Source organism: Hyperoodon ampullatus (assembly GCF_949752795.1).
Source record: "Hyperoodon ampullatus genome assembly, chromosome: 6".
NCBI classification, from domain to species: domain Eukaryota; kingdom Metazoa; phylum Chordata; class Mammalia; order Artiodactyla; family Ziphiidae; genus Hyperoodon; species Hyperoodon ampullatus.
Genome location: NC_136919.1, coordinates 3,753,536 through 3,779,947, shown reverse-complemented (window position 1 = coordinate 3,779,947; position 26,412 = coordinate 3,753,536). Strand labels below are relative to the sequence as shown.

The window sequence follows — 26,412 nt, the reverse complement described above, 5'->3', positions numbered from 1 at the left end:
TATGAATTTGGGAGGAAATGAAATACCATGACCGGTTATTTCTTCATTAAAAACTTATTATTACACAAAAGTAAACATTTCAGCAACATTCTTAACGTTCAGTTTGGGGTGGAAATGGTTCCCAGAGAAAATCAATCTATTGAATAGAAAAGGTCCAAAGCTGAGTCTGGAGCCAGAGTCTATGTCATATCCTTCTCCTGAGCTGGAAAACTGGCACAGACTCCAGGCATCACACTGACAATGCCTTTTTTTTTAACAACCTTTCATTAAAAACACCAAAATCCTCAGAATGTTTCTGTATTTCTCCTCTGTTGAAATAAAAAAAGAAAAAGAACAGCTCATCAATCCAGTTCCTAAACTCACTGAAAAGGACACATCCCTTCCTCTGTGGCTGGCTGGGAAGCGCAGGGGATCCAGGGGAGGATGCAGCCGTCAGGCAGAGTGACGGTTTCCCCTCCAATCTAGACCCGGTGAGCACCTGCACTCCCGCAACGGGACAGTGTGTGTAGGTCAGGGCCCAGGGTGGGACGGTCAGCCGAGCTAACATCCACAAACAAAACATGCCAAGCACGCCAGTGAGCTTTATGAAGTTAATTCTGGCATCAAGATCAGGCATTGAAATGCTTTAATTGACATAGCCAATAACCAATATTTCTGTACCAGTTGCTAATGAGTTAATGGAACGTTAGACTCTGTACGTAGAATAAATGTCTGGAAAGACGGACAACCGAAGTACCTCGGGTATAACGTACATGCCCGTCTTCCTGAAAACTCACCCACCATCTCCGGCTCAGGCTCCCAACTCCCACATGCTCCTGGCGCCTGGGCCCCCGCGAGGTGCCGTGCTCCCCTCCACTTGTCTGCTTTCACGGTTTCGAAGAGCTTTGACAGTGTCACCTCATCTGATGCTCACGCCTGGGGCAGGTCTTGCTGTACCTCCATCTATGGATGGGAAAATTAGGGTCCAGAGGGGGTGCCCTGCAGCAGGTCCTGGGCTTGAACCCACCTTGGGGGGTCCTGGGAAGGGCCAGGTCATCAGCATCTGACCCCATAGACACACTCTAACTTCCTACATGTTTGCATGAGTCATATAGGAACTCCAGTGATTATCATGAAATTTATCTTTTTAACATATTTTCAAACTGGAATCTTTATGTGTGAGGGAAAATAAAAGAGTTTAGATTGACAGATCTAATCCTAAGTTACAAGAATATGCCTTCTGTTCGGCATTATAGCATATAGAATGGGAAGAAAATGACACCCATCATTCTTCTGACCTTTGTACTGAGTTCTTTTGAAATCTTAAATCCAATCAGAACAATTACGGGAAAGGTGATCCAAACAGGGTAACAAAAACCAGTTTCCACAGGTTATTAAATAAACTGCACGGCAATTCCAGAGAAACTCCTTCCCCATCCACGAGTAGGTCTTTGCTTTATCTGGCCTTTATTCCACTCTGAAATGAAACACTGACGAAGTTTCACAACACTTTACTAATCGCTTAATCTAGCTGCCGAGTTGGCTTAAAACCAGTAACTTCTTACTCTAAAAGTATATTTTCATTTGTTTGTCTATTTTTCTTCAGTGATATTTAATCTTTTATTTACAGTCAATTAAATGGTTTCAAATACATAGTAAAATATGTTGACACTGGGAAAAATAATCCCTCTGTTCAGCACACAACACACCAGAAATCTCAAAGATTCTGCAAGTAATATAATATTTCCCCTTCCCGGCCCCCCTACACAGGCCCTTAAATTAATTTCAAGGAGAGAGGAGGATCAAGGTGGCAATAATTTTTATATGAGCAGATAAAGTGCTAGTATTTCAGTTGAGGGCCTGGTTTCCCACTGCGAGTGTGTCTCAGCTTGGGAAAACCTGTTGATAACTCGGATTCTGAGCAAAAGAGAAAGTTCAGAGCAACTCTTCTCTATTTTTTAAAATTTTATTTATTTTTGGCTGCATTGGGTCTTCGTTGCTGCGCGCAGGCTTTCTCTAGTTGTGGTGAGGCGGGGTTACTCTTCATTGTGGTGCGCGGGCTTCTCATTGTGGTGGCTTCTCTTGTTGAGGAGCACGGGCCCTAGGGCGTGCGGGCTTCAGTAGTTGCAGTACGTGGGCTCAGTAGTTGTGGCGCACGGGCCTAGCTGCTCCACAGCATGTGGGATCTTCCAGGACCAGGGCTCGAACCCGTGTCCCCTGCATTGGCAGGCGGATTCTTAACCACCGCGCTAACAGGGAAGCCCATGACTCTTCTCTTTAGGAAGACCCTCTCCTTGATGCGGAGACGCGGGTGGTGAACGTCGAACACTAACCTCCAGGACTTCCCCCTCTTCCCACTCCCATCCTATTCTGCTGGGATTTCTGAAACGGGCCCATTCTTTCCAGAAAAGGGGGCAGTTCCTGCAGCGACACAGTGGCCCCAGGATGACCTAACCCAGAGCATTAGACACCTCAAAAACCGGGTCTCTCCCCCTTCTTTGCATTAGGTGAAATGAACCTGTGGCCCCAGGTACATAGACGCCCACCCCCTCCCCATTGGGAAGCAAGAGGGGCTCTTTGGTTCGGACTTATCTGTAGGTCTTAGTAATTACAGCTTGATTTGGTAACACATCCTCCCCGAGACTCTTCCTACAAGTGCGGGCACATGTGCCATCTCATGCAGCAGCTCCGGGGATGCTGTGATGCACGGATGCAGGGTCGGGCCTGGATCATCGGAGGAGCTGTACCAGGGTTGCAAACATACAGACAGCCATCACTAAGTGACAGTGCTCCCGTCTGCCCCCACTGCAGCCCCCTTTGCAGACAGGGTGCAGGGGGACCTCGGACCTTGGCCCCAGTGTGTGCCAGAGTTGACCTAGGATGTTGGGGAGAGGGAAGGCAAAAGCTTTCACGCAGTGTGGCTTGTTGGCAGTCCAGGGATGGGCCCGCACAATCACGTTTATGTCCAGCTTGTGAAAACCAGGCATGGCCTGTACTGCCAAGTAAGCACACAGACCGGGGCTGGGGAGGCAGGGGGAGAGGAAGGTGCAAAGGGTCTGGGGGAGACTGGGATGGGCCGCAGGAGCAGAGAGGTGCTCAGGACTAAATGCACGATGGCACAGGAGAACGCTGGCAGGTCCTAGACATTGGGTTCTCACGTCAACATCCTGCAAAGGCCACTCTGCACAGGACAGACTACATCAACTGATTTGTGAGCAGGGCTTGATTTATTAGCATTAAAAAAAAAAAAAAAACCAAAAAATCCAGTTCTTATATACAAAACAAGCTGATTTTTGTTTTCAAGTGTTAAAAGCACTCCTTCAAAATTAAGTGAAATTTAAAGCATGGATGAATGAGTTATTTTTCCTGGAAGTACTTAAGTGAATGAATATTCGACAACGGAAATATCGAATGCACAGCGTGTAGGCACCGGACGGTCACGGACTCCACAGGGCCTGCTCGTCACAGCATCTGACCCAGTGGACACTGACTGTGGGTGCTGGCACACGTCCCCATTTGGGTACAGAAGTGAATTCCTGCTAAGACCTGGGGGGCACAACATGTAGAAAATTCACTTGCACATTAGAATAACAACTTCAGCTGCAAATTAAACCTTGCTCCAGGCCCACTGCAGCTAAACTAATGAGTTGTCACACTCGGGGCAGCCGATCAAAGTTTGCTGGACGATCGCGGGTAAACGTCAGTGCTCAGCCTCACATGTGCAGGTTCCCACCTGCCTCTTCTGTAGCTGTGGGCACCGCAGCAGCCTCAGAGCACAAGGCACAGGATGCCACGCTCTTCCCTGTGTGCATGGCACCGCCGCTCAAACATACCGGGAGCACGGGCATGGCCCTGCTGGTGGAGCACAGCCCCAGCGAGCCCAGTTCCCGGAGGGCGGTGGGCTTTGTCCTCGGTCCTCAGGACTCCGGGCGCCAGAACCCGTGAAGCAGCCGCTGCCTCTTTGCTTTGCACGGATCAGGACAAGGGCATTTAAAACACACAGGCTGCCTGGTACCTTTTTGGAGCTGTGATTAAAAACGAAGGACGGCAGCTCCTGTATAAAAAGAGGTTTATTGAGCTGGTAGAATCATGTCATAAGTGAACAGGACTGGACATTGAACAACACAGGCTTCAGGTATGAACTGGTGACCGGCCCTGAGATCTCACTCAGGATTTCTACGTGCAACTGGCATGGCCGGTTTGCTCGCTGGCCATTGTGCTTTGAAACGCTTTTCCAATCGAAGACATGCTCGGGCCTCTTGGGGGCCTGTGGCCTCTTTTACAAAAGAAATGCTGTCCAGGAGTGTCCCAACCAAGACCGCTGGGGCGTTCTGGCGCGTCTCAGGTGGGGCACCAGCTGCTGCCTTCCTCGGGCCCGAACTGTGGCCACGACTGGCCATGGCCACCAGCGATCAACCCCAAGCGCAGGGACAGTTGGAACCAAGTGTTTGCTGATCTAAGACTAGTGCGGAGACCACGGAAAACTGCCCCGAGGAACGCCCTACAAAATCCAACAATGGTATTCACCAAAAATATTTTTTACAGCACTTTAAATAATTTACAAAAAGCCTACAAAAATCCTATTTACCAGGACACATCCGTTAAATAAAAACATCCTTTTGCGTTACTGTACATATATACAGGCTGTACAGGGGCCTCCAGGGCTCCGCCCCGTCATCAGCAGTGTGTGACACGTGGGGACCGGCACACACACGCTTCGCCCAGTTCCCGCGGCCAGGAGCGTGCTCACAGCTGGAGGACGGGGCCCTTGGCCAAGAGGCTGCCACCCTCCTCCACAGACGCATCACTGAACTCGCTGGCGTCGCTGCCCAGGGCCTCTTGGTCTTCGTCTCTGTCCACACCCCTCCGCCTGTACCGCCGGTCTAAGATGCTCTCCTCCGGCCCCGAGTTCCTCCTGTCGGGCAGACTGAGCTCTGCCTGGGACTTCCTGGGCGGCCAGCGGCCACCCTCCTGCTTCACCAGCAAGTGTGAGCTTCCGAACACTGGGCCGTGGCCAGCCTGGGTCTCTCGGAAGGCCGAGAAGGATGGGCCCTGTAGAGGCAGACTCAGCGGGGGACTGAAGAGGCTGGCCTGCTTCCCCCCCCAGGAGACACTCTTCCCGAAGTGAAACAGCTGCGTGGAGAGCAGTGACGAGAAGCCGGCAAAGGGCAGGCCTCTCTTGGGGTCCATGGCGAGGCTGGGCGAGCCCCAGGCCTGGCCCTCCAGCCCCTTCTCTCTCTGGCCCCGGAGGCCCCCCGTCCACGCCGCCGCGTCCCTGCCTTTCGTGCTCAGTGCCCAGGTGCTCTGCAGCCGGCTCTGGGGGGAGAAGTGAGCCCAGGGCAGGGCGAGGCCGGCCCGGGGCCTCCCCTCTCGCTCGGCACCCGGGGTCCGTGCCAGTGGGCTCCGGCTCTCTGCCCCAGTGCCAGCCTCCATGCAGCTCGGGAGCTGACCCAATGCGCTTTCCCCCCCGGCGGCCTCAGCCCCCCTCGGGCTCTTATCTTTGGGCGCATAGGCGGTTTTCCTACTGGCTGGTGACCCTTTGGCAGATGCAGTCCCGCTGGTGCTCCTGGGCGGCACCAGTTCACATCTGGCCAGGGCTGCAGGGATGCAGGCCTGCTCGGCGCGGGGGCTGCTCCTCCCGGCCGGAGCGAAGGCTCTGCCCGGGCCCCTTGGTCCCTCGGCCGGCTGCAAGGGCCCCCTGCACCTCTGGCTCCGAGTGCACATGCCAGGCTGAAGGGCCGGGCCGGGAGGTGGCACTTTCCGGCATGGCAGCTCTGGTTTGCCCCCGCTCCCTGTCCCGAGAGCGGTGGGGCCCCCTCCTTGAATTTCTGATCCGCTCACGGACTCCTTGGCCTTTTCGGCCAAAAACTTCCTAATCTCCAGTTCAATGCTGTCATCACTGTCTACAGAACTACTGTCATCAGACAGGGAACTGGGGCTTGGGGCCGGACCATCAAGTTCTCGGGCTTCCGATTCACCAGAGAACAGGCTCCTCCCTGCGGCTTGGCCCCTGGACTGGGGAGCCGGGGGCGCGTCCGCAGCCGCCACGCCATCTGGCTTCGCTCTCACTGCTTCTCGGCAGAGGACGTGCGAGGGTCTCCCCGGGCTCTCTTTCTTGGACTTTGAGAGGCAGCTTTTCAGCAGATGTGGGCTCCGGTCTTTCCAGTCTTTCGGGAAGCGCCCTACTTTATCCAGGAACCGCGTCTCCGTGGTGCTGAACCTGACCCTCTTGCAGCCAGCTCTGGGGTCTTTGCACCTCTTCCGGAGCCTCCGCTTGGACCGCAGCAGGTCCTTGATGGCCGTGTCCAGGTCCTCGTCACTGTCCAGTGAGCTGCTCTTGTCCTCGGAGCTCTCCTTCTCATCCACGCGCCTCGCCTCAGCCACCTTCCCGGGGCCTGGCAACACGGGACCCTGCGTGACCGGGGCCCCGCGCTCATCACCTGGCACGCCCGTCCTGCAGGGGAGAGGCTGGCCCCAGGTCTCACCCTCCCTTCCCGGGGCCTCGCTGGCTTTCCCCTTGCTGGGCTGCGCTCTCCCCTGGCTGCGGTCGGCGTCCCGGGCGCTCTCCTGTGCCTCGGCCGTCTCTCTGGTCCTCTTGGGTGCGCACGGCCGCACGGCGGTGCTGCCTGCTCCGCGTTTCCTCTTGCAGCTCAGCGACAGGTCAGGCGTTTTGGAGGCCGAGGTGCTGAGGCCGGGCGGCAGCAGCGGGCTGTGTGCCAGCCGCGGGCACGTCTCCGTCCTGGGCAGCAGCCCCCCTGACTGCGCCTTCAGAGCCAAGAATGTCCGGATTTCCTGTTCGATGCTGTCGTCGCTGTCCACAGAGCTGCTGTCACCGTCGGAGCAGGAAGGCACGTCGTGGGGATACAGGAGTGGGCTGGCGGGCGGGGATCTGGTGCCGCCCTCCAGGGGGCTCGGCAGGATCGTTTTGGAAATGTCCAGGATTGCCTCAGCGCACATCAGCTCCGCGGATGTGTCTGCGCGGCACGGGGACCCGTCCATAAACTTGCTTTCGGCAGCTGTACTTCCTGGAGGTGCAGGAGCCACGGTTTCCCTGGGAGGCCTGGAGGGGTGGTCGGGGTCCAGGCCACCCGGGCTGAGGTCTGCCGCCTTGGTGGCCACCGGCTTCTTCTTGCCCGGGGTCTTCCCATGGGCTTCGAGCCAGGTGCTCTTGGTGCAGAGGCCCGTGCCGTGTGCAGGGGGCCCGGGGCCCTTCTCCTCTGCGGGCAGGGCCCTCTGTGGCAGCTCGCCGCCTGCCTCCTTCCTCTTCTCCAGCTGGTACAGCTGGATGGCCTCCTCGATGCCATCGTCGCTGCTTGAGTCGGCCGCCTCAGGCACCAGGGCTGCACTCCTGGCTCGCCTTCCCCTCTTCCCTGAGCCGGTGCCCCTCCTGACCCCGACTTTACCAGGGGCTGCCTCTGCAAGGCGGCCTGCAGCCGTGGCGGGCTCAAAGGTGACCTTGCACCTGGGGCCTCTGGGCAGCGCGCCAGCCTTTGTGGACCTGGGAGGCTTTCGGAAGGTGAACTCCTTACAGGCGCCCGCCAGCTCCTGCTGGTACGCCTTGCCCGTCGGCTCTCTGCTGGACCTAGACGCTGACTGGGCCAAGCTGTCACTGGGGTCTGGTTTTCTGTCTGCAGGAATGTCACATTTTTGGGTCTCGTGCTGCCTCTTCTCACTTAGGAACTGTTCGATCTCCGCCCGGATGCTCTGTTCGAAGGAGTCCTCACTGCTCACGCTGCGCGGCGAGGCAGAGCCCTGGTCCTCGCCGACTCCCCTGTGGCTGCTGGGGACACCAGTAGGGCCAGCTGCAAGGTCTGGGGGACACAGGGCGGTCGGGGTGCCGCTCGGAGGTGGCTCTGGTTGGCATCGACTGGCTGCGGGAGGCCGGGCGGCTCCGCTCTTGGCCTTCAGGTACTCCTGGATGGCTTCCTCAATGTCGCGGTCCACGGAATCATCACTGTCCGAATCCAGCACCAGGGGGCCAAGGTCCGCGGCCTCCTCCTCCCCCTTGGGGTCAAACCCAGCAGCAAGACCACAGGCAGCAAAGGCGGGGCTGGTAGCCAGCCTGGTGCCGCGGCCCCTCTCCGCCCTCTGGCTTCTCGGCCGGGCATGCTCGCCGCTCATGCCCAGGGTGGCCCCGTCCCCCTGAAGCGTGCTGATGACCATCTGCACCTTGGCGCTCACCGCCGCTCTCGAGACGCCCTCCTTCGGCTCCGAGAAGCATCCGGGAAACCTACAGCTCCCGGGTGGGCCAAAGGCCTCCCATTTGGACGGCAGAGCGAGCACAGGAGGGGCATTCATGAGAAACATCCTAGCCGACGGGACGCGCAGAGAGGCGGCACTTTGCTCCTCTGCCTGCTTCACATCCTGGAGGACAAGGCACGCTGGGATGGCGCCCTAGGTCAGGTCACGGAGAAGCGGTGGGCCTGGTGAGGGTCCAGCCGGCCGCGGGTCCCAGGGCAAGTCACTCACGCCTCCCGGGTCTCATCTCCGTTGGCTGTAGACGGAGGACGGCCACAAAGCTTCATGAGAAAATGCTTCCGAGCCACCCGCAGCGAGCTCGCGGGAGCTCACATGAGTGTCCTTTCCCCGTCCCTCTGTCCATCTTCTCCGGTACAGGAACAGAGGTTTTATTTACCTCCAAAAGTTGTCAGGAGGTGCCAGTGAGATAAAGACTCAGTGCTTCTCTGCAGGTGGAAAAGAATAACTAGTATGAATCCAGGTTCAGCGAGACGTCGTGGGTAGGTCCCACCTTGACGCGAATCAGCAGTTCCTGAAATGAGAAGTTACTTGATGGGAGTATTTAAACATTTATCTCCCCAAACAACTTTAAAGAGTCACTTATACCAAAGCCTCTTTATTTTATTTTATTTATTATTATTATTTTTTGCGATATGCGGGCCTCTCACTGCTGTGGCCTCTCCCGTTGCAGAGCACAGGCTCCGGACGCGCAGGCTCAGCGGCCATGGCTCACGGGCCCAGCTGCTCCGCGGCATGTGGGATCCTCCCGGACCGGGGCATGAACCCCTGTCCCCTGCATCGGCAGGCGGACTCTCAACCACTGAGCCACCAGGGAAGCCCCCCTCTTTATTTTAAAACGTCAAATGTATATTTGCCAGATGGTCTCTTGGGACCGTATGATTATTTTTAGGTAATTAATATAGAAGTTGCCCCAAACACAGTCAGGCGCCCCTTTTCATGCTGTGTGGTTTCTCCACAGCTTTTGTATCTCAGACCAAATGTGGCTGGGTCGGCAGAACCACTGGGATAGTCTTGGGGACACTTTGAAGACCTGCTCCCAACAGCCTTTACACTACAGGTCTGGGACCACCGCCGGGGAGGGGAACATAACGCAGGCTGTACACAGCCGATTAGAAAGATGCAAAATACATCATATAACTGTCAGTTCTTAACATGTTTCTCTGACCTCTCCCGATCCCCTGCAAACTGGAATGCAAAGTAGCCGAGATGCAAGAGGAGCTTGGCAGTGCTTGTGGAAACAGGGAAATTGAGTTCCAACCCAAAACAGTGCCAGGCAAGGCGGTCACCACCCTGGAGCCTTGGGGGGGTGGCCGGAAGTGGCCTGTGTGTTTGCTTTGCTTCCCATGCAGATCCTTCTCCCCCAGGAGCTTCCTTCCTGACGAGCACAGAATCCTGTGTTTACACACCACAGTCCTTTCCAGGAAAGCCTAGCCCAGCCACCTAGGCACAGACGTGCCCAAACAGGTGGGACCAGCAATTAACCAGAGGGCACGACCAATTCAGAAGGAAGTCCTCTGCTACTACTGTTTATGCTCAAAAAGTGAGACTACAATGTAAAAGGATTTGCTGCATTTACCTGCGATTCTCTTCAAGTACAGGTGCAGTGTGACGTCTGCAGAACGGTTCAGGGCTTGGGTCTTCGTCCCCCCACCTCTACGCTGTAGCATCTTGTGCCCACTTTTTAAACAGACTTTTGACTGCCAAGATTAAAGAGAATCAGAGACCTAATTCAGAGGCTGAAACTACAGCTGGTAAATATTTTTGGGGAAAGAAATCACATTAAGGGCTCAAAATTCAATTTTGGAAGAACTTACCCTGAGGCCAAATACACTTAACCGCAACTAATTCCCAGCTCTCCTGGGTCATTGGTCTGATCCTGTAGGACGGTGATGCAGGGAACATGTGAGGCTATTTATCCGTCCTCAGACGTGAGCACCCGTAACAGTCCACGATCCCTCCCACAGCACCACCCTCCAGGGAGATTCCCTCCCAAGGGCAGCGGGGAGCAACAGTGGGGAGGGGGAGGGCTCTTTCACTGGGCTGTGCCCACCTTGCTGTGGTCATTATTCAAGCTGCCTTGGCAAAAGGACAGAGATTACGAGACATCTGCATAGGTCTTGCACTGTCAAGAGTCTACATAAAGAATATCAACTTCTTAAACAGCACTGCTATTTGAAAAAGTGGGCCCAAGGATGAACCCAAGCTGCAGCGGTTTCCACTCCAGGTAGCAGAGTGGGCGGAAGGAAAAGCGCTGCTCTCTGCTCATCACCTGGACCATGTTCATAGCTCTTAAATGGCCATGGAGAGCTCGGACTCCTGGTGGGCAGTTTTCTGAACTGTCAAATTACCTGGCCCAAGAATGAGGTTAAAAATCCAGAGAGCGTCTCCAGCGACAGCTTGTGGCTTTAAAACAATCACCTACATGAGATGAATCATCCCCGAAACTGGACTTGGAGAGACTGTGGGCTGAGGCCTGGGGGCTTCCGTCTTTGTCAAACTGCCACCCTGCTCCTCGAGAACCCTGGGACCAGGTCTGGGGGGTGGCTGTGAGGACACCCAGCCCTGCGCCCCAAAGCCATGTGGTGCCAGAATTTGAACAGTGGAGGAGGGCACCTGGGTCTCTTCTCAGTCTAGGCACCAACCTCCAGGAGGGCAGAACCTCGCTGATGCTCATCCCCTGGCCAGAGCTGGCTCCCCGCACGCGATGTGGCTTCGCCATTAATGCTGTGCAGCTCCTGCTCTCCCCTCCCAGGCTGGACTTTCCCCAGGGTGAGGGAGGTGAGGGTCAGGATACAAGGCCCAGAAGGAGGGCCCTCTCTGGAGGGCAAGCCTGAAGTGGGCGTGCGCTGGAATTCTGGCTCTGGCCTGCGGAAGATGAGACTTTACAATACAGCAAGGACGGCTCCCCAGCAAAGCTGCAGGGCCACTGCCAGTGCCTGGGGGGCCGGAGGCCAGGCGAGACCCTCCCGGCTGACCCTGCCCTGCCCTCTGCTCCCGGCCTGGGGGCGCTCACTCCCAGCGCAGCCTCTGCCAGGAGGGATCCCGGCGCCCGGAGAGGCGACCCGGTTCTCTGGCAGGAAGGGGTCGGGCCTCCACGCAGGGCTGCGCCCGGGTTATATTCTGGGCTCGGTGGGCTTGGGGGCGAGGGGCCCGGTGACCCTCGGGGAAGCTGCACGGGGCGGGGCGCAGGGCACGAGCTCAGCGGGAGGGCCGGGCCCCGGGCCCTCGGCCGCGCCGGAAGCTGACCCGCCGCGGGCCCTCACCTGCGCCTCACCTGGGCCCCGCGCCCGGCCGGCTTCGAGGAACGCGGGCGCGCGCAGGCGGGGGCCCCGGCCAGGAGCCGCCTCTGAGGCCGCGACCCCCGCCCGCCGCGCCAGCTAACTACCCGGCGCCGGGCCGAGCCCGCCCCGCCCGCCGCGGCCCCTACCCCGGCGGCCCGGCGCCGCGGTGCGGCCTGCATGCCCGCCCTCCGGCCGGGCCCCCTCCTCCCACTCGGCCCCGCGCCGGCCCCCGCCCCGCACGCCGCGTCCCGGGGAGGCGGCGGGGTCCCGGCGCGGAGGGGCCGGGCCGCCGGCGCCGGGGGCGCGCGCGGGAGGGCGGGGCGCGCGCGCGCGGGGCGGGGCGGCCCCCGGAGCTCCCTCCCCGGACCTACCGGCGGCGGCGGCGGGGCTGTGGCGGCCGCGCTCCGGAAGCCGTGCCCGGTGGCTGGGCATCATGGGAATGGCACGGCCGAGTTCCGGGGGAGGCGCGCGGCCCGGCCGGACCCCCGCCCGGCGAGCGCGCGCCCACCTGCCGGCCGCGCTGCGGAGGAGCCGCGGGCGCCGCGCGCCGCCCCCGCGCCCACCCCGCCAGGCCCCGCCCCGCGCCCGCGCCCGCGCCCCGCGCCCGCGCTCTCGCCCCGCGCCTGCCCAGCCCGGAGGCGGCCCGAGCCTCCGGGGACGCCCCGCCCCTCCCCAACCTCGGGCCGGCCCCCCGAAATGTGCCCGGTGCGGTTGGAGTGAGTAGTGGGAGTGACGTCTGACCCCCAGCCCACTCCGGCCAGAGGCTGGGGCCCTGTTTGGGCGCCCTCTCCCCTGGCCCCCACTGCCCCGGGAGCGGGGGGCCTGCTCTGAGTCAGTGGCCGAGTTGGCAGACGCCGCCCTGCCTCCGCGGTCCCCGGTGGGAAGTTCAGGCCGGGAGGCGCACAGATGGGCTACTTTATCGTGGATGATGTTACTGTGGTCATCAGCAGTCCTGTTACTAGAAGCTCCTACACGGCCAGTGTCCGCTGTGTGCCTAGCACCGTGCCTCCGGCTGGAAGGAGGTGGTTCCTTGCCTTAAGTCTGCGCAGAGCTCAAGTCTGGCTTCCTGGAAGCAGCGGGTCCTTCTGTGCCCCGCTGTCCCCCAGTACCCCAAGCTCCAGTGCTGCATGGCCAGCCTTCTTTCCAGGAAAGCTGCCCAGGCCTCCTGCTGCCTTTGCCCAATGCTTCTATGTGTCTGCGTTTCCTGCTTCACCCCAAACTTAGGGATAAGGAACCTGAGGCTAAGAATGGATAAACAACCCGCCCAGGGGCCGGGGTCCTGCAGCAGGGAAGCTCGGGAGGCAGCCTCATGTGTTGGAAGCCCAGGACTTCAGAGCCGCAGGGGACCTGGGAGAGCAGGGCATCCCTCAGTCATTCAGGAAATGGTCACTGAGCACCTGAGCGTGTGCAGGCCCTTGGCCTGGCCTTGGGGGTCTGTGGAGGCTGGGGTGGAGGCTGGGGCACCCTGTGACTGGCTCCATAGGCGTACCTGCAGCTGGGTTCCAACAGGAGGAAACAGATGTTAAAGACACATGTGTCCTGGGCGTTTGGCCTGTTTGGGAATGGGGAGGGAGCACTGTCTTCCAGGAACACCCCCCTCCACCCCCGCACAGTAAGACAGGTTCTGTTTTCTGGTCTCTTCGCTGACTGTATGGCCTTGAAGTTCTTTCTGGTTTTGTTTGATTTTTCTAACAGCTCAGAGATCTTCACCGGAGGCCTGTGATGTCCCACTGCCACTCAGGGTGCTAGGGCTGGTGGGGGAGCCCAGGCAGCGGGAGGGGCAGGTTGAAAGCAAGACATGAAGACTGTCCGTCGTTCCATCCCTACTGGCCTCCGTGCCCCTGACCCAGACCTATCTCGGGGTGAACTGGGGTTTCGTTTCCTGTCTAAAAAGTGCCAGAAGTTGGACAGGAGAAAAAAATCAGAGGCTTTTTCTTGCAGGAATGAGAAGGGGGCTATTTCTAGCCTTATCCGCCTAGGGAATTTTGGGGCCAAGTGTCAAGAAAAGCCATGAAAACATAGCATTCATGCTTCAGAGAATTGTTTAATAAACACTGTCTTCTCACTATGAGTCATACTCTTTCATTACCAAAAGTTTGGGAAAAGATATCTAATTAATAACCTAATGAGCCACAAATAGGAACACACAGATGTTACTATGGTCATCAGCAGTCCTGTTACTAGAAGCTCCTACACGGCCAGTGTTTTTATTTTTTTTTAATTAATTTATTTATTTATCTCGTTTTGGCTGCGTTGGGTGCAGGCTTTCTCTAGTTGCGGCGAGCGGGGGCTACCCTTCATTGCGGTGCGCGTGCTTCTCATTGTGGTGGCTTCTCTTTGTTGCAGAGCACGGGCTCTAGGCATGTGGGCTCAGTAGTTGCGGTGCACGGGCTTAGTTGCGCCGCGGCACGTGGGATCTTCCCGGACCAGGGCTCAAACCCGTGTCCCCTGCACTGGCAGCCGGATAGTTGACCACTGCGCCACCAGGGAAGTCCCTTTCCACAGTTTTTAAATAGTGCTGTGATGAACATCTTTGCTGATGTATCCTTGGAAGCCAGCTGAGTTTTCCTCAGGGTAAATTCCTAGAAGAGACCTCGCCTGGGCTGAGGACTGGGATGCATTTTGGCCAAAATGCCCTCCAGAAACGCCCAGCTGACATACCGTCCACCCACTGAGTGGGGAGCATGGTTGGACTGTATCCTTGCATTCGCGTCTGGCAATCTCACAGGTAAAACAAGTCTTTTCCACTTTGATTTTAATTTCTTTGCCTGGTGGTGGTGTAGAACATCTTTTTATTTTACTATTGGCCATTTGGAAAATTGCCTGTACGTGTTCTGTGAGCGTTTAAAATTTTTCTCTTGGGCCGTGTGTCTTTTTCTTTTTCCAGAGTTTTTTGCATTAAGGATTTAGCCCATCTCCAGTGTATACTCGTTTATTTTTCAGTTTGTCATTTTTCTTTTCACTTTGGATTTAGCTTTTGGTTTGTTTTGTTGGCCATGCACGAGTTTTCAATTTGTGTAACCAAATCTGTGAAGTTTCCTTTATGGTTTCCGGCTTGGGGGTAAGGCCCAGGGCAACTCTTACCATGCTGAGATTTTGTAAGCGTTCACCAATGTAATGGCTAAATTTCCAAATAAGAACAATTGAAGACATGGAGGGGCATGAATTACAGATTCCTGTGGAAATCAGAAATCCAAGGGTGTGACGGGTAATAAACAGATTCTGGAAAGGGAAAGCCTTTCTTCATTCCTTTTTGAAGCCACCGACCTTCAGATACCTATGTATACACACACGCTCGTGCGCACACACACACCTGCATGGGCACACAGGCACACGTGTGTGAACACACATGCACGTACACACACATTTATACTGTAACTTTGAGGAAGCTGTATCTCTTGCATGTTGTAAGATCTTCATCGGAGGAACAAGAAGGACATATGTTTTTATCAAAACTTTCCTGTTGTAAGAGGTGCGGACTTTGGCGGTTAGTCTTCCCCCAATCAGGCTCCTCCCTGTGCAAGTTCTGGGTCTCCTAGGATCCGCCCACAGGCTGCCTTCCCCCTGTTCTTTTTTTTTTTTTTTTTTAAGAAGATGTTGGGGGTAGGAGTTTATTAATTAATTAATTTATTTTTGCTGTGTTGGGTCTTCGTTTCTGTGCAAGGGCTTTCTCTAGTTGTGGCAAGTGGGGGCCACTCTTCATCACGGTGCGCGGGCCTCTCACTGTCGTGGCCTCTCTTGTTGCGGAGCACAGGCTCCAGATGCGCAGGCTCAGTAGTTGTGGCTCACGGGCCTAGTTGCTCCGCGGCATGTGGGATCCTCCCAGACGAGGGCTCGAACCCGTGTCCCCTGCATTAGCAGGCAGATTCTCAACCACTGCGCCACCAGGGAAGCCCCCCCGTTCTTACCACCATGAAGTGGGCTCCCTTTTCCAAGGCAGGGTTCACCCTGGCATCTCTGCTCAGCCCAGGCCTGACTCTTCTAGAACGACAGTCAGTAGCTCTGCTGTCTCCTGGATGGGTGAGCGCTGGCGGCAGGGACCAGGGCCGTGGGTGGGCTTCCAGTCAGGCTCTGGGACCCTGTGCGGTCACTGCTCCCCTCTGGCCCTCCCTTTGCCCTCTGTCAAGGGAGCAGGGAATCCTTAGGGACTTTCTCCACACGGAGCCGGGGACCCCCAGGAAGACAGCCAGGACCGCAGGGCCAGAGTCAGTGCGAGTGAGAGAAGCCAGAGGCCCCTTTGTTTGTGCCTGTTTTCCCTAAAAGAGTTAAGGGTGCTCTCATAATGAAAGAAACTCCAATGAAAGGAGGCGCCACTTCCTCCCCTCCAGCCCCCCGCCACTGATGGTCCCTAGGGGGCACATGGGGGATGCAGGCACCCCCGAACCAGTTGATGGGAGGATGAAGGGCTGCATCCCCACCAGCGTCTGTGAAGTGCGAAGCCCGCCGACCCCGCTTCGAGGACTCTGTCCCGAGGTTATGGTCACACGGTTCACGCAGGCGGATCTCCACAAAGACGATTCTTCACTTAGCAAAGCAAACCCCACCTACACGGCTGTTCGGAGGGGCGGCGACACTGACCATCTGTGCCCGGAGCCTCTGCTGGAGAGAATGAGGTGGGTCCACATAAAGCCTTGGCTGGGCTGATCTCACCGGTGGCCGTGGGGTGTCCTACCTGGCAGAACAGACGACAGAGTGGCATTTCCCCCTGGGACTTGGCCAGCCACCGTTAGCATTGAGACTTCCTCTGCGGAGTGGCCCTGTGTGAGGGCTGGCCAGGAGATGCTGCATTGTTCTGCTGGCTTCTTTATACGGTTTCAACTTTAAAATCATGAACATTGTTTCAATATATACAAAAATCAACTCATGTAAAGTATGGAATGGAAATGTATGAAAGTTCGTGTGTGTAAGTGTAGACACACACACACACACACACACACCACCCAGACCAGGTCCAAGTAACTCCGCCCACTCAATTCAGTCTTTGGAAATTCTATTTCTGCAAAACCATTTTTTTTTTTTTTTTTTTTTGCAGTACGCGGGCCTCTCACCGCTGTGGCCTCTCCAGTTGCAGAGCACAGGCTCCGGACGTGCAGGCTCAGCGGCCATGGCTCATGAGCCCAGCCGCTCCACAGCATGTGGGATCTTCGCGGACCGGGGCACGAATCTGCGTCCCCTGCATCGGCAGGTGGACTCTCAACCACTGCGCCACCAGGGAAGCCCTGCAAAACCATTTTTTAAAATCTCTCGCCTGATGAGATTGGGATTGACATATACATGCTACTATGTATAAAATGTATTACTAATGAGAACCTACTGTATAGCACAGGGAACTCTACTCGGTGCTCTGTGGTAACCTAAATGGGAAGGAAATCCAAAAAAAAGGGGGAATATGTACACATATAGCTGATTCACTTTGCCGTACGGCAGAAACTAACACAACATTGTAAAGCGACTATATCCAATAAAAATTAATTTAAAAAAACCTCTCACCTCAGAAACGACCTTTATTCAGTTTATTTCTTGAGTGTCAGGTTCTTAGAATTTTCCTGACATGAATTTCACCCAGTTTATTATTTACCATTTCAGGGGCCAACTTGACTTTAAGATCGTCTGTTTATAAGGCAGCTAAACTAAGGCAGAAAATAATCCCCTTGAGACGAAATTTTTCAGGAGGGCCCAGGGTCCGTCATAAATGGAGAATGAAGTTGTATTACCTCCGATTTACTCATGCAAGGGCAGGATATCTTCCAGCTCAAGATATGAGAGAAAAATGATTTTCTGTCTCTGATTCTTGGCAGAAAATAAATTGGACGAAGGCCCTCATTCTTATCAGACAATTTTGGGAAGTTTGTGCCCGTCCTCACCTCGGAGGGCCTGTGGGTAACTGGGGCGGCACTGGGAGGTGGCCAGACTGGGGGCTGAGGCCCCCAGGTTTGAGGAACCCTTTAAAGGCAGGAAAATGTACTGAGCAAAGGCAAAGCAACAAAGGCCAGCAGAAGTCGGATGTCTTGGGCTCAGATGCTCTGGGACAGGAGCCCCCCTCAGGTCAGTCCACGCAGACATGAGAAGGAGACGGGTGTGCAGGGCTCAGGCTGGAGCATCCTTGGACACACTGGGGAGGTGGCCATAATGTGGGTGCAGTGGAGGCCGAGACTGAGATGACCCCCTCACATCGTCCCATTGAGGAAAGTGGCCAGGCCGTTACACCCCCTGCACAGAGGCCACTGGACGTGGGTGGCCCCTGGGAGGGAGAGGACCTCAGTCAGGCGTGTGGCCAGTGCAGACCCCACTCCTGGCGCCTCCGCCCTGAAGGGGTCTGGGCAGCTGCCCTGTGTCCACTGCAAACCTCCAGGACTTTATTCCTTTGGAAACAACTACTTGAATCCTGTACTTGAGAAATGCCACTCTTTGTATCCATATTTCAGGCAGAGTTAGTTAGCTTGTTAAATCTATAGGAGTTTTATCCCAACTGCATTCAGTGGAAGAGGCTGCTGAAAATTTGTCCAGAAATGATAAGATTATAAGACTTAGATAAGGAAATCTGCATCAGAATGTTAATAGCCAGGAAACAAGCAGGATGGCAAATGTGGCGAAGGAAACCAGTTCTGGCGGAACTTGTCTCAAGGACGCTTCCGTGCTCCTGGGGAATGAATTGGCACAGAGTAAAAACGAGAGTTCACACTTCAGTCTCAAAAATGTCCCCAAATCTGTAAAAATGATTCTATTTCAGTTTTCTTTTGGCAGAAAGAAGAGGAATCTACTGCACGTTCTCTGAGTTTTGGAAAGGCCATATGGAAAATTCAACCTTTTTTGAATACAAAGCTCCTTCTCTCCTGAATCACGTATTCCCTTCCTAGGACGTGGGCTGGGGAAGGGTCTCCTCAGGTTGATAAAGGGTCCTGGTTTCTCTGTGTACCAGTTAGTTTGGTGCCATTAGAGGAAAGTCGGGCTGCGTGGAGAGCTGGGCCTTCCCCTGTGTCCCATCCCCTCTCTCCATTCCAGAAGGCACTGTCTACTTTCACAGTAAAGCCGGTTTCAGAAACATTCCCTTCCATGACACTTTCTGTATTCCATCTTGGGAGTATCTTGCTCTGGCACATAACTGGAAAAACGTCAGGAACTTGCAGACTCGGGAAGGGACGTGAGGCCTGCACTGGTGGATGGAGACCCACTGGGAGGGGGCATGGGTGGGGTGACTGCCTTTGGGCAGACACCCAGCTCCGTCCCAGGGGGGCTCCAGTAGGCTGGCTCTCAGGCTGAGCACAGAGGCGTCGGAGGCTGGGAGTGAGGAGTGAACGGGGTGGGCACGGAGCCAGGGGCCGTGCAGGGTTTTCCCCTCCTTGAAATGAGAGCATCAGACACAGCTTTTCCCTGGGAGCCTGGGTTTTACTTTCTTAGTTTTCAAGTGACAGTGTTTCACTGCCCTGAGTGTGCCCAGTGAGTGTGGCTGTTTTTCCGACATGGGTGGCACAGTGTGGTCGTCCACACGCCCGACCCACCCAGCGCCCAGGCTGCAGGGCAGGACAGGTGAGCTGCCCCCAAGCCCCTGTGGAGATGGTGTGTGCAGGGGGAGCCGGCGGGGTGCCAGGGTGAGCGCTCAGAAGTGGACCCACTGCCCAGCTGGCACTTCCTGCTCTGTTTACACAGCAGGACGAGCCCCTTTATAAAAAGCAGCTGTGGCACTTTACCCTACACTCAGACACCATGGTCTCCAGTTACAAGGGAAGGGGGTTTGCTCTGCTGGGAGTCAAGAAGAGGTTGACCAGTAAGACAGACTTAACACGTAGCCATAATTCCTAGAGTAGAAGCCAGAGAGAAGGAAGCTTTTACCTGGGCCGCCCAGCACCTCGGAGGTTTTATACGAGAGACTCGCTGGGGGACAGGCTGGTTGGTTACATTTACGACTTGGGCAGAGGTGACCTTTCATGTCACCCTGCGCAGTCCGCTCGCTTATAGTCTAAGGATGCAGTGCGTTAGTTTCATTCTTAATGCACATAAACACAGTGGAGACTTGTATGTGTTCAGTTTATCTCAGCATCATTTAAGGCGTCAGGGAAAAGAGTTGGACCACAGAAGACAGGCTCAGAAGTGGATTGTCTGGGTGGGGGGCAAACAGGCCCCACTGGATCCCCAGCCACTGTTATTCTCTGCAGCCTCTGTTGCCAAGGATAGAAAGGGCCAGGAGTGCCGTGCAAACCCTCTGGCTAAGAAGCCACCCTGGCTCTGGGAGCCTGGAACAGAACATGCAGGCACAGTCTGAGGTTTCCGGGGCTGGAGGGGCTGCTGCGGGTGCCACGGTGACAGCCCCTGCTCTGACGGCTGCCCTGGACCCGCGGCCGACTGGAGAAGAACTCCACCTAAAACCTCAAAGGAGAAACCCAGGCATTTAAAGGTGGTGCCCAAGAAAGAATGTACGTTTGACAACCGGTTTCTGCTCTGTGAATCTTCGCAGATTTTGGCTGAATTTTGGTGCCTTTGGCTGAACTTGGGGAAAAGAGCAGAGCTTTGTTTTGCACTGAGACCTGGAGAAAAAAGAGGTGTCTCTGCTGTGCGTCGGCTGGATCTTCCCAACACGCCCAAAGCTGCTCTTGATGTCGGACGAGGCTGGAGAGAGCGTCCCATTGCGTGGTCTGGGGGCCCCCGCCTTGGGCCTCTAGGACCAGGAAACTGAGGACAAAACGTATGTGATTGGAAAAGGAGAGAGCTGCCTGGTGGACGTCTTCCTGAAGAATCCAGAGCCGACTGAGAAACTCGGTGGAGGAGAAGGCCACTTCTGGAGAAACGTCCAAGCACAGACCACGTCCCTTGGCTGAAGGTCCTGATGAAAAGACAAGGCTTCTTCCAGGGCTGCCCAACCGAGGGAGCCCAGAGACTCTAGGCTTGAAGGACAGGCCAGCGGCAGAGAGAGCTTCATTCAAGATATCCTGCCCCAAACCCAGGACTCTTATCCTACTTGATAAGAATGCTAAAAGTTTAGTAAACATGTTACAGCCTCAGCCCTGAGAGTACCTCCTCGCTTTTCTTACCACTGGTGTCAAGACTTAGTTGGAGACCTGAAATGGACAGAACGACATTGACCTTTGAACCTGAGACCTTGATCTGGGGCGACAAGTTCAAAGGGAGAGCCTGCTCTGGTGCGGGAGCCGGCTTTCCCCCGCCCTGGGAGCCAGCACTCAGGGGCTCACCCTCTGGCCTCCCTGCCCGGACCCGGAAGCCACCTCCTTCGTCCACTGCCTTGAGGGAGGTGGACTGGCCGTCCTCCTCCACTGGCGGGACAGGCTGTAGGTGCCCTCCTGCTGGCCACTCAGAACAAAATAGAGTAAAATTTGAAAATAAGTCTAAGTCCATGAGTTCACTGTAACATTTCTAAATAACCCAAATCATTACCTTCGGTGGGGGGTCGGGGAGGGGAACAGGAATCAGGTCCTCATCCTGAGGTCGTGAAGAGGAGAAATCCAACATTTCCCTGCCTTTCCCGAGTGAGCTGGGCCACTGGGGAGCCACATAGTACATAGGGAGTGGGTTTTGTTTTGTTTTGTTTTGTAAATTAAAGCACTCTGACTAATAAACGAAAGAGGAACGTAGAATTCAAATATCACCATTTTGCAACTCCCTGGGGGAATTAGTGGGAATGGCAGCCGGTGGCCCTTAAAAGGGGATGATCAGACCTTCTGTGCCCCTGACGAAGAACACGGCAGCCCCAAGGGTTGGCCGAGGGGACGGGACTGAGTGATGGAGCCCCAGCTGCCACCTTGCAGGGATCTGCAGGGCCGGGGTGGGCTGGCCGAGCACAGGGAGGAGGTGGCCAGCAGCGCCCAGAGTGCGGAGCACTGGGCAGGGCGATCAGTCTTCCCAGATCAACTGTGTGGAAAAGGCAGGAATGGGGCAGGCTCTGGCGTGTTACTCCCCATCCCCTGCTACGGACACTAGGGGTCTAATCGGCCCTTCCCCAAGAGCATCTGGCGGGGTCCTGGAGGGAGAGCCCTTGAATATGTGGACCCCCCAGCAGAAGCATGCCCTCTGCAACTCATTATGCATCTTCTGCATTAATGTTTTCTGTTTTCCCTCTATTTACCATTTCCAGTTTCCTCCTTACCTTGGCTTGTTTACTCTTCCTTGCTGGCTGTTCTCTTGTTTTTTGTTGTTTTTGGCCACACTGCATGTGGGATCTTAATTCCCCAAACAGGGATCACACGCATGCCCCCTGCAGTGGAAGTGTGAAGTCTTAACCACTGGACCACCAGGGAAGTCCCCTTGCTGGCTTGGTTGAAGTCTGGGGCTTGCTGATGTATTTAAGGGGAGTCTGAAATGCTGGGAAGGGCTTCACAGACCATCTGGGGAAGCCCCGTCCTTTTACAGGGGAGGGTCTTAGCCACCAAATTGGACTAAACAGGGGTCCTACCTCAAGTGCATGCACATACCCGCAATGCCCTTGACATTCAGAGTTGTGGTCGCCATCCACAAAATGGTGACTTACATTTCACAAGTGCAAGTTTACTAAGTTGGGAAATAATTGGGTTTCCTTTAAAGCTGTCGAAGTAGAGAAGAAAAAGTCAAGGAGATGTGACATCTAAAGGGCCAAGATTCCCTTACTGGTAATGTTCTTTTGTGCTGGGACCGAACACCCTGATGCCAGGGACTTGGATTACCAGCAGACAGATTCCCTCCGGCCTGACCTCAGCCTGAGACTCCCCGGCTCCCCCAGGCAGCAGCTGCAGCTTGGTCAGTTGACCTTTATCTGATCAGGTGACAGTCTGGCTACAGATTCTTAAGTTGTGACCAGTCTGTCCTCTGGGACCAGGCTGGAGTAGCTGAAACCACCCGTTTCTTTTCTTTTTTTTTTTTTTAATAGGTCTTTATCGGAGTATAATTGCTTCACAGTACCGTGTTACTTTCTGTTGCACAACAAAGCGAATCAGCCATATGCATACACATGTCCCCATATCCCTCCCTCTTGAGCCTCCCTCCCACCCCTCTAGGTCATCGCAAAGCACCGAGCTGACCTCCCTGTGCCATGCTGCTGCTTCCCACTCCACTAGCTACCTATTTTACATTTCGTAGTATAGATATGTCAATGCTACTCTCACTTCGCCCCAGCTTCACCCTCCCACTCCATGTCATCAAGTCCATTCTCTATGTCTACCTCTTTATTCCTGTCTTGCAACTAAGTTCATCAGTACCAATTTTTTTTTCAGATTCCATATATATGCATTACCATACGGTATTCGTTTCTCTCTTTCTGACTTATTTCACTCTGTAAGACAGTCTCTAGGTCCATCCACCTCACTACAAATAACTCAATTTCGTTTCTTATTATGGCTGAGTAATATTCCATTGTATATATGTGCCACATCTTCTTCATCCATTCATCTGTTGATGGACATCTAGGTTGCTTCCATGTCCTGGCGATTGTAAATAGTGCTGCAATGAACATTGTGGTGCATGTCTCTTTTTGAATTATGGTTTTCTCAGGGTGTATACTGAGCAGTGGGATTGCTGGGTCATATGGTCATTCTATTTTTAGTTTTTTAAGGAACCGCCATACTGCTTTCCATAGTGGTTGTATCAATTTACATTCCCACCAATGGTGTAGGAGGGTTCCCTTTTCATCACACCCTTTCCAATATTTATTATTTCTAGCTTTTTTGATAATGGCCATTCTGACCAGCGTGAGGTGATACCTCATTGTAGTTTTGATTTGCATTTCTCTAATAATTAGTCATGTTGAGCATCTTTTCATGTGCCTCTTGGCCATCTGTATGTCCTCCTTGGTGAAATGTCTATTTAGGTCTTCTGCCCATTTTTTAACTGGATTGTTTGTTTTTTTGACATTGAGCTCCATGAGCTGCTTGTATATTTTGGAGATTAATCCTTTGTCTGTTGTTTCATTTGCAAATATTTTCTCCCATTCTGAGGGTTGTCTTTTTGTCTTGTTTATGGTTTCTTTTGCTGTGCAAAACCTTTTAAGTTTAATTAAGTCCCATTTGTTTATTTTTGTTTTTATTTCTGTTACTCTAGGAGGTGGGTCAGAAAAGATCTTGCTGTGGTTTATGTCAAAGAGTGTTTTTCCTATATTTTCCTCTAAAAGTTTTATAGTGTCTGGTCTTACATTTAAGTCTTTAATCCACTTGGAGTTTATTTTTGTTTATGGTGTTATGTAGTGTTCTAATTTCATTCTTTTACATGTAGCTGTCCAGTTTTCCCAGCACCACTTATTGAAGAGACTGTCTTTTCTCCATTGTATATTCTGGCTTCCTTTATCAAAGATAAGGTGACCATATGTGTGTGGGTTTATCTCTGGGTTTTCTATCCTGTTCTATTGATCTATATTTCTGTTTTTGTGCCAGTACCATACTGTCTTGATTACTGTAGCTTTGTGGTATAGTTTGAAGTCATGGGGGCCTGATTCCTCCAACTCCGTTTTTCTTTCTCAACACTGTTTTTGCTATTTGGGATCTTTTGTGTTTTCATATGAATTGTAAGATTTTTTGTTCTAATTCTGTGAAGAATGCCATTGGTAGTTTGATAGGGATTTCATTGAATCTGTAGATTGCTTTGGGTAGTATAGTCATTTTCACAATATTGATTCTTCCAATCCAAGAACGTGGTATATTTCTCCATCTGTTTATGTCATCTTTGATTTCTTTCATTAGTGTTTTATAGTTTTCTGAGTACAAGTCTTTTGCCATCTTAGGCAGGTTTATTCCTAGGTATTTTATTCTTTTTGTTGCAATGGTAAATGAGAGTGTTTCCTTAATTTCTCTTTCTGATTTTTCATTGCTGGTGTATAGGAATGCCAGAGATTTCTGTGCATTAATTTTGTATCCTGCAACCTTACCAAATTCATTGATTAGTTCTAGTAATTTTCTGGTGGCATCTTTAGCATTTTCTATGTATAGTATCATGTCATCGGCAAATAGTTTTACTTCTTCTTTTCCAATTTGTATTCCTTTTATTTCTTTTTCTTCTCTGATTGCTGTGGCTAGGACTTCCAAAACTATATTGAGTAAGAGTGACAAGAGTGGACATCCTTGTCTTGTTCCTGATCCTAGTGGAAATGCTTTCAGTTTTTCACCATTGAGTATGATGCTTGCTGTGGGTTTGTCATATATGGCCTTTATTATGTTGAGGTAGGTTCCCTCTGTGCCCATTTTCTGGAGGGTTTTTATCATAAATGGGTGTTGAATTCTGTCAAAAGCTTTTTCTGCATCTATTGAGATGATCATATGGTTTTTATTCCTTAATTTGTTAATGTGGTTTATCATATTGATTGATTTGCGTATATCGAAGAATCCTTGCACCCCTGGGATAACTCCCACTTCATCATGGTGTATGATCCTTTTAATGTGCTGTTGGATTCTGTTTGCAAGGATTTTGTTCAGGATTTTTGCATCTATGTTCATCAGTGATATTGGTCTATAATTTTCTTTTTTGTGATATCTTTTTCTGGTTTTGGTATCAGGGTGATGGTGGCTTCGTAGAATAAATTTGGGAGTGTTTCTCCCTCTGCAATTTTTTGGAAGAGTTTGAGAAGGATGGGTGTTAACTCTTCTCTAAACGTTTGATAGAATTCACCTGTGAAGCCATCTGGTCCTGGACTTTTGTTTGTTGGAAGATTTTGAATCACAGTTTCAATTTCATTACTTGTGATTGGTCTGTTCATATTTTCTGTTTCTTCGTGGTTCAGTCTTGGAAGGTTATATCTTTCTAAGAATTTGTCCATTTCTTCCAGGTTGTCCATTTTATTGGCATAGAGTTGCTTGTAGTAGTCTCTTGGGATGCTTTGTATTTCTGTGGTGTCTGTTGTAATTTCTCCTTTTTCATTTCTAATTTTATTGATTTGAGTCCTCTCCCTCTTTTTCTTGATGAGTCTGGCTAATGGTTTATCAATTTTGTTTATCTTCTCAAAGAACCAGCTTTTAGTTTTATTGATTTTGCTATTGTTTTCTTTGTTTCTATTTCATTTATTTCTGCTCTGATCTTTATGATTTCTTTCCTTCTGCTAACTTTGGGTTTTGTTTGTTCTTCTTTCTCTAGTTCCTTTAGGTGTAAGGATAGATTGTTTATTTGAGATTTTTCTTGTATGGGATTCTCTGCACTTCCTGGACTTGGGTGACTGTTTCCTTTCCCATATTAGGGAAGTTTTCACTATAATCCCTTCAAATATTTTCTCAGACCCTTTCTTTTTCTCTTCATCTTCTGGTACCCCTATAATTCGAATGTTGTTGCGTTTAGTATTGTCCCAGAGGTCTCTGAGATTGTCTTCAATTCTTTTCATTCTTTTTTCTTTATTCTGCTCCTCAGCAGTTACTTCCACCATTTTGTCTTCCAGCTCACTTATTCGTTCTTCTGCCTCTGTTATTCTGTTGTTGACTCCTTCTAGTGTATTTTTCATTTCAGTTATTGTGTTGTTCATCTCTGTTTGTTTGTTCTTTAGCTCTTTGTTAAACATTTCTTGTACTTTCTCAATCCGTGCTTCCATTCTATATCCGAGATTCTGGATCATCTTTACCATCATTACTCTGAATTCTTTTTCAGGTAGATTGCCTATTTCCTCTTCATTTATTTGGTCTTGTAGGTTTTTACCTTGCTCCTTCATCTGTGACATATTTTTTTACCATCTCACTTTTTTTTTTTCTTTTTAGTGAGTGGGATTGTATTCCTGTTTTCCTAGTTGCTTGAGAGATCTTAGTTCCTTGACCTGGGATAGAACCTGTGCCCTCAGCAGTGAGAGCACAGAGTCCTAATTGCTGGACCACAAGGGAATTCCCTCAGTATTGGATTCTTGAGTGACGAGCAGTCAAGCCTGAGTTTGGTAACAAAAGCCCCAGTGGGGGGCCATGCAGCCCACCCACCCGATGCAGCCACCTTTTCCCTGTCTCTGTGAGAGTGA

At 52.8% G+C, this 26,412-nt stretch overlaps 1 protein-coding gene across 1 annotated transcript; it reads right to left on the bottom strand.

Annotated features, from left to right (window-relative positions):
• Positions 1-4,031: 4,031 nt before the first annotated feature.
• Positions 4,032-8,286, bottom strand: PPP1R26 (protein phosphatase 1 regulatory subunit 26; the record flags this gene model as incomplete). The annotated part of the gene is made up of 1 exon (XM_079705944.1): positions 4,032-8,286. One exon carries the CDS (start codon positions 8,284-8,286, stop codon positions 4,726-4,728), a length of 3,561 nt encoding a protein of 1,186 aa, XP_079562070.1. The 3' UTR covers positions 4,032-4,725.
• Between the last annotated feature and the right edge of the window lie 18,126 nt (positions 8,287-26,412).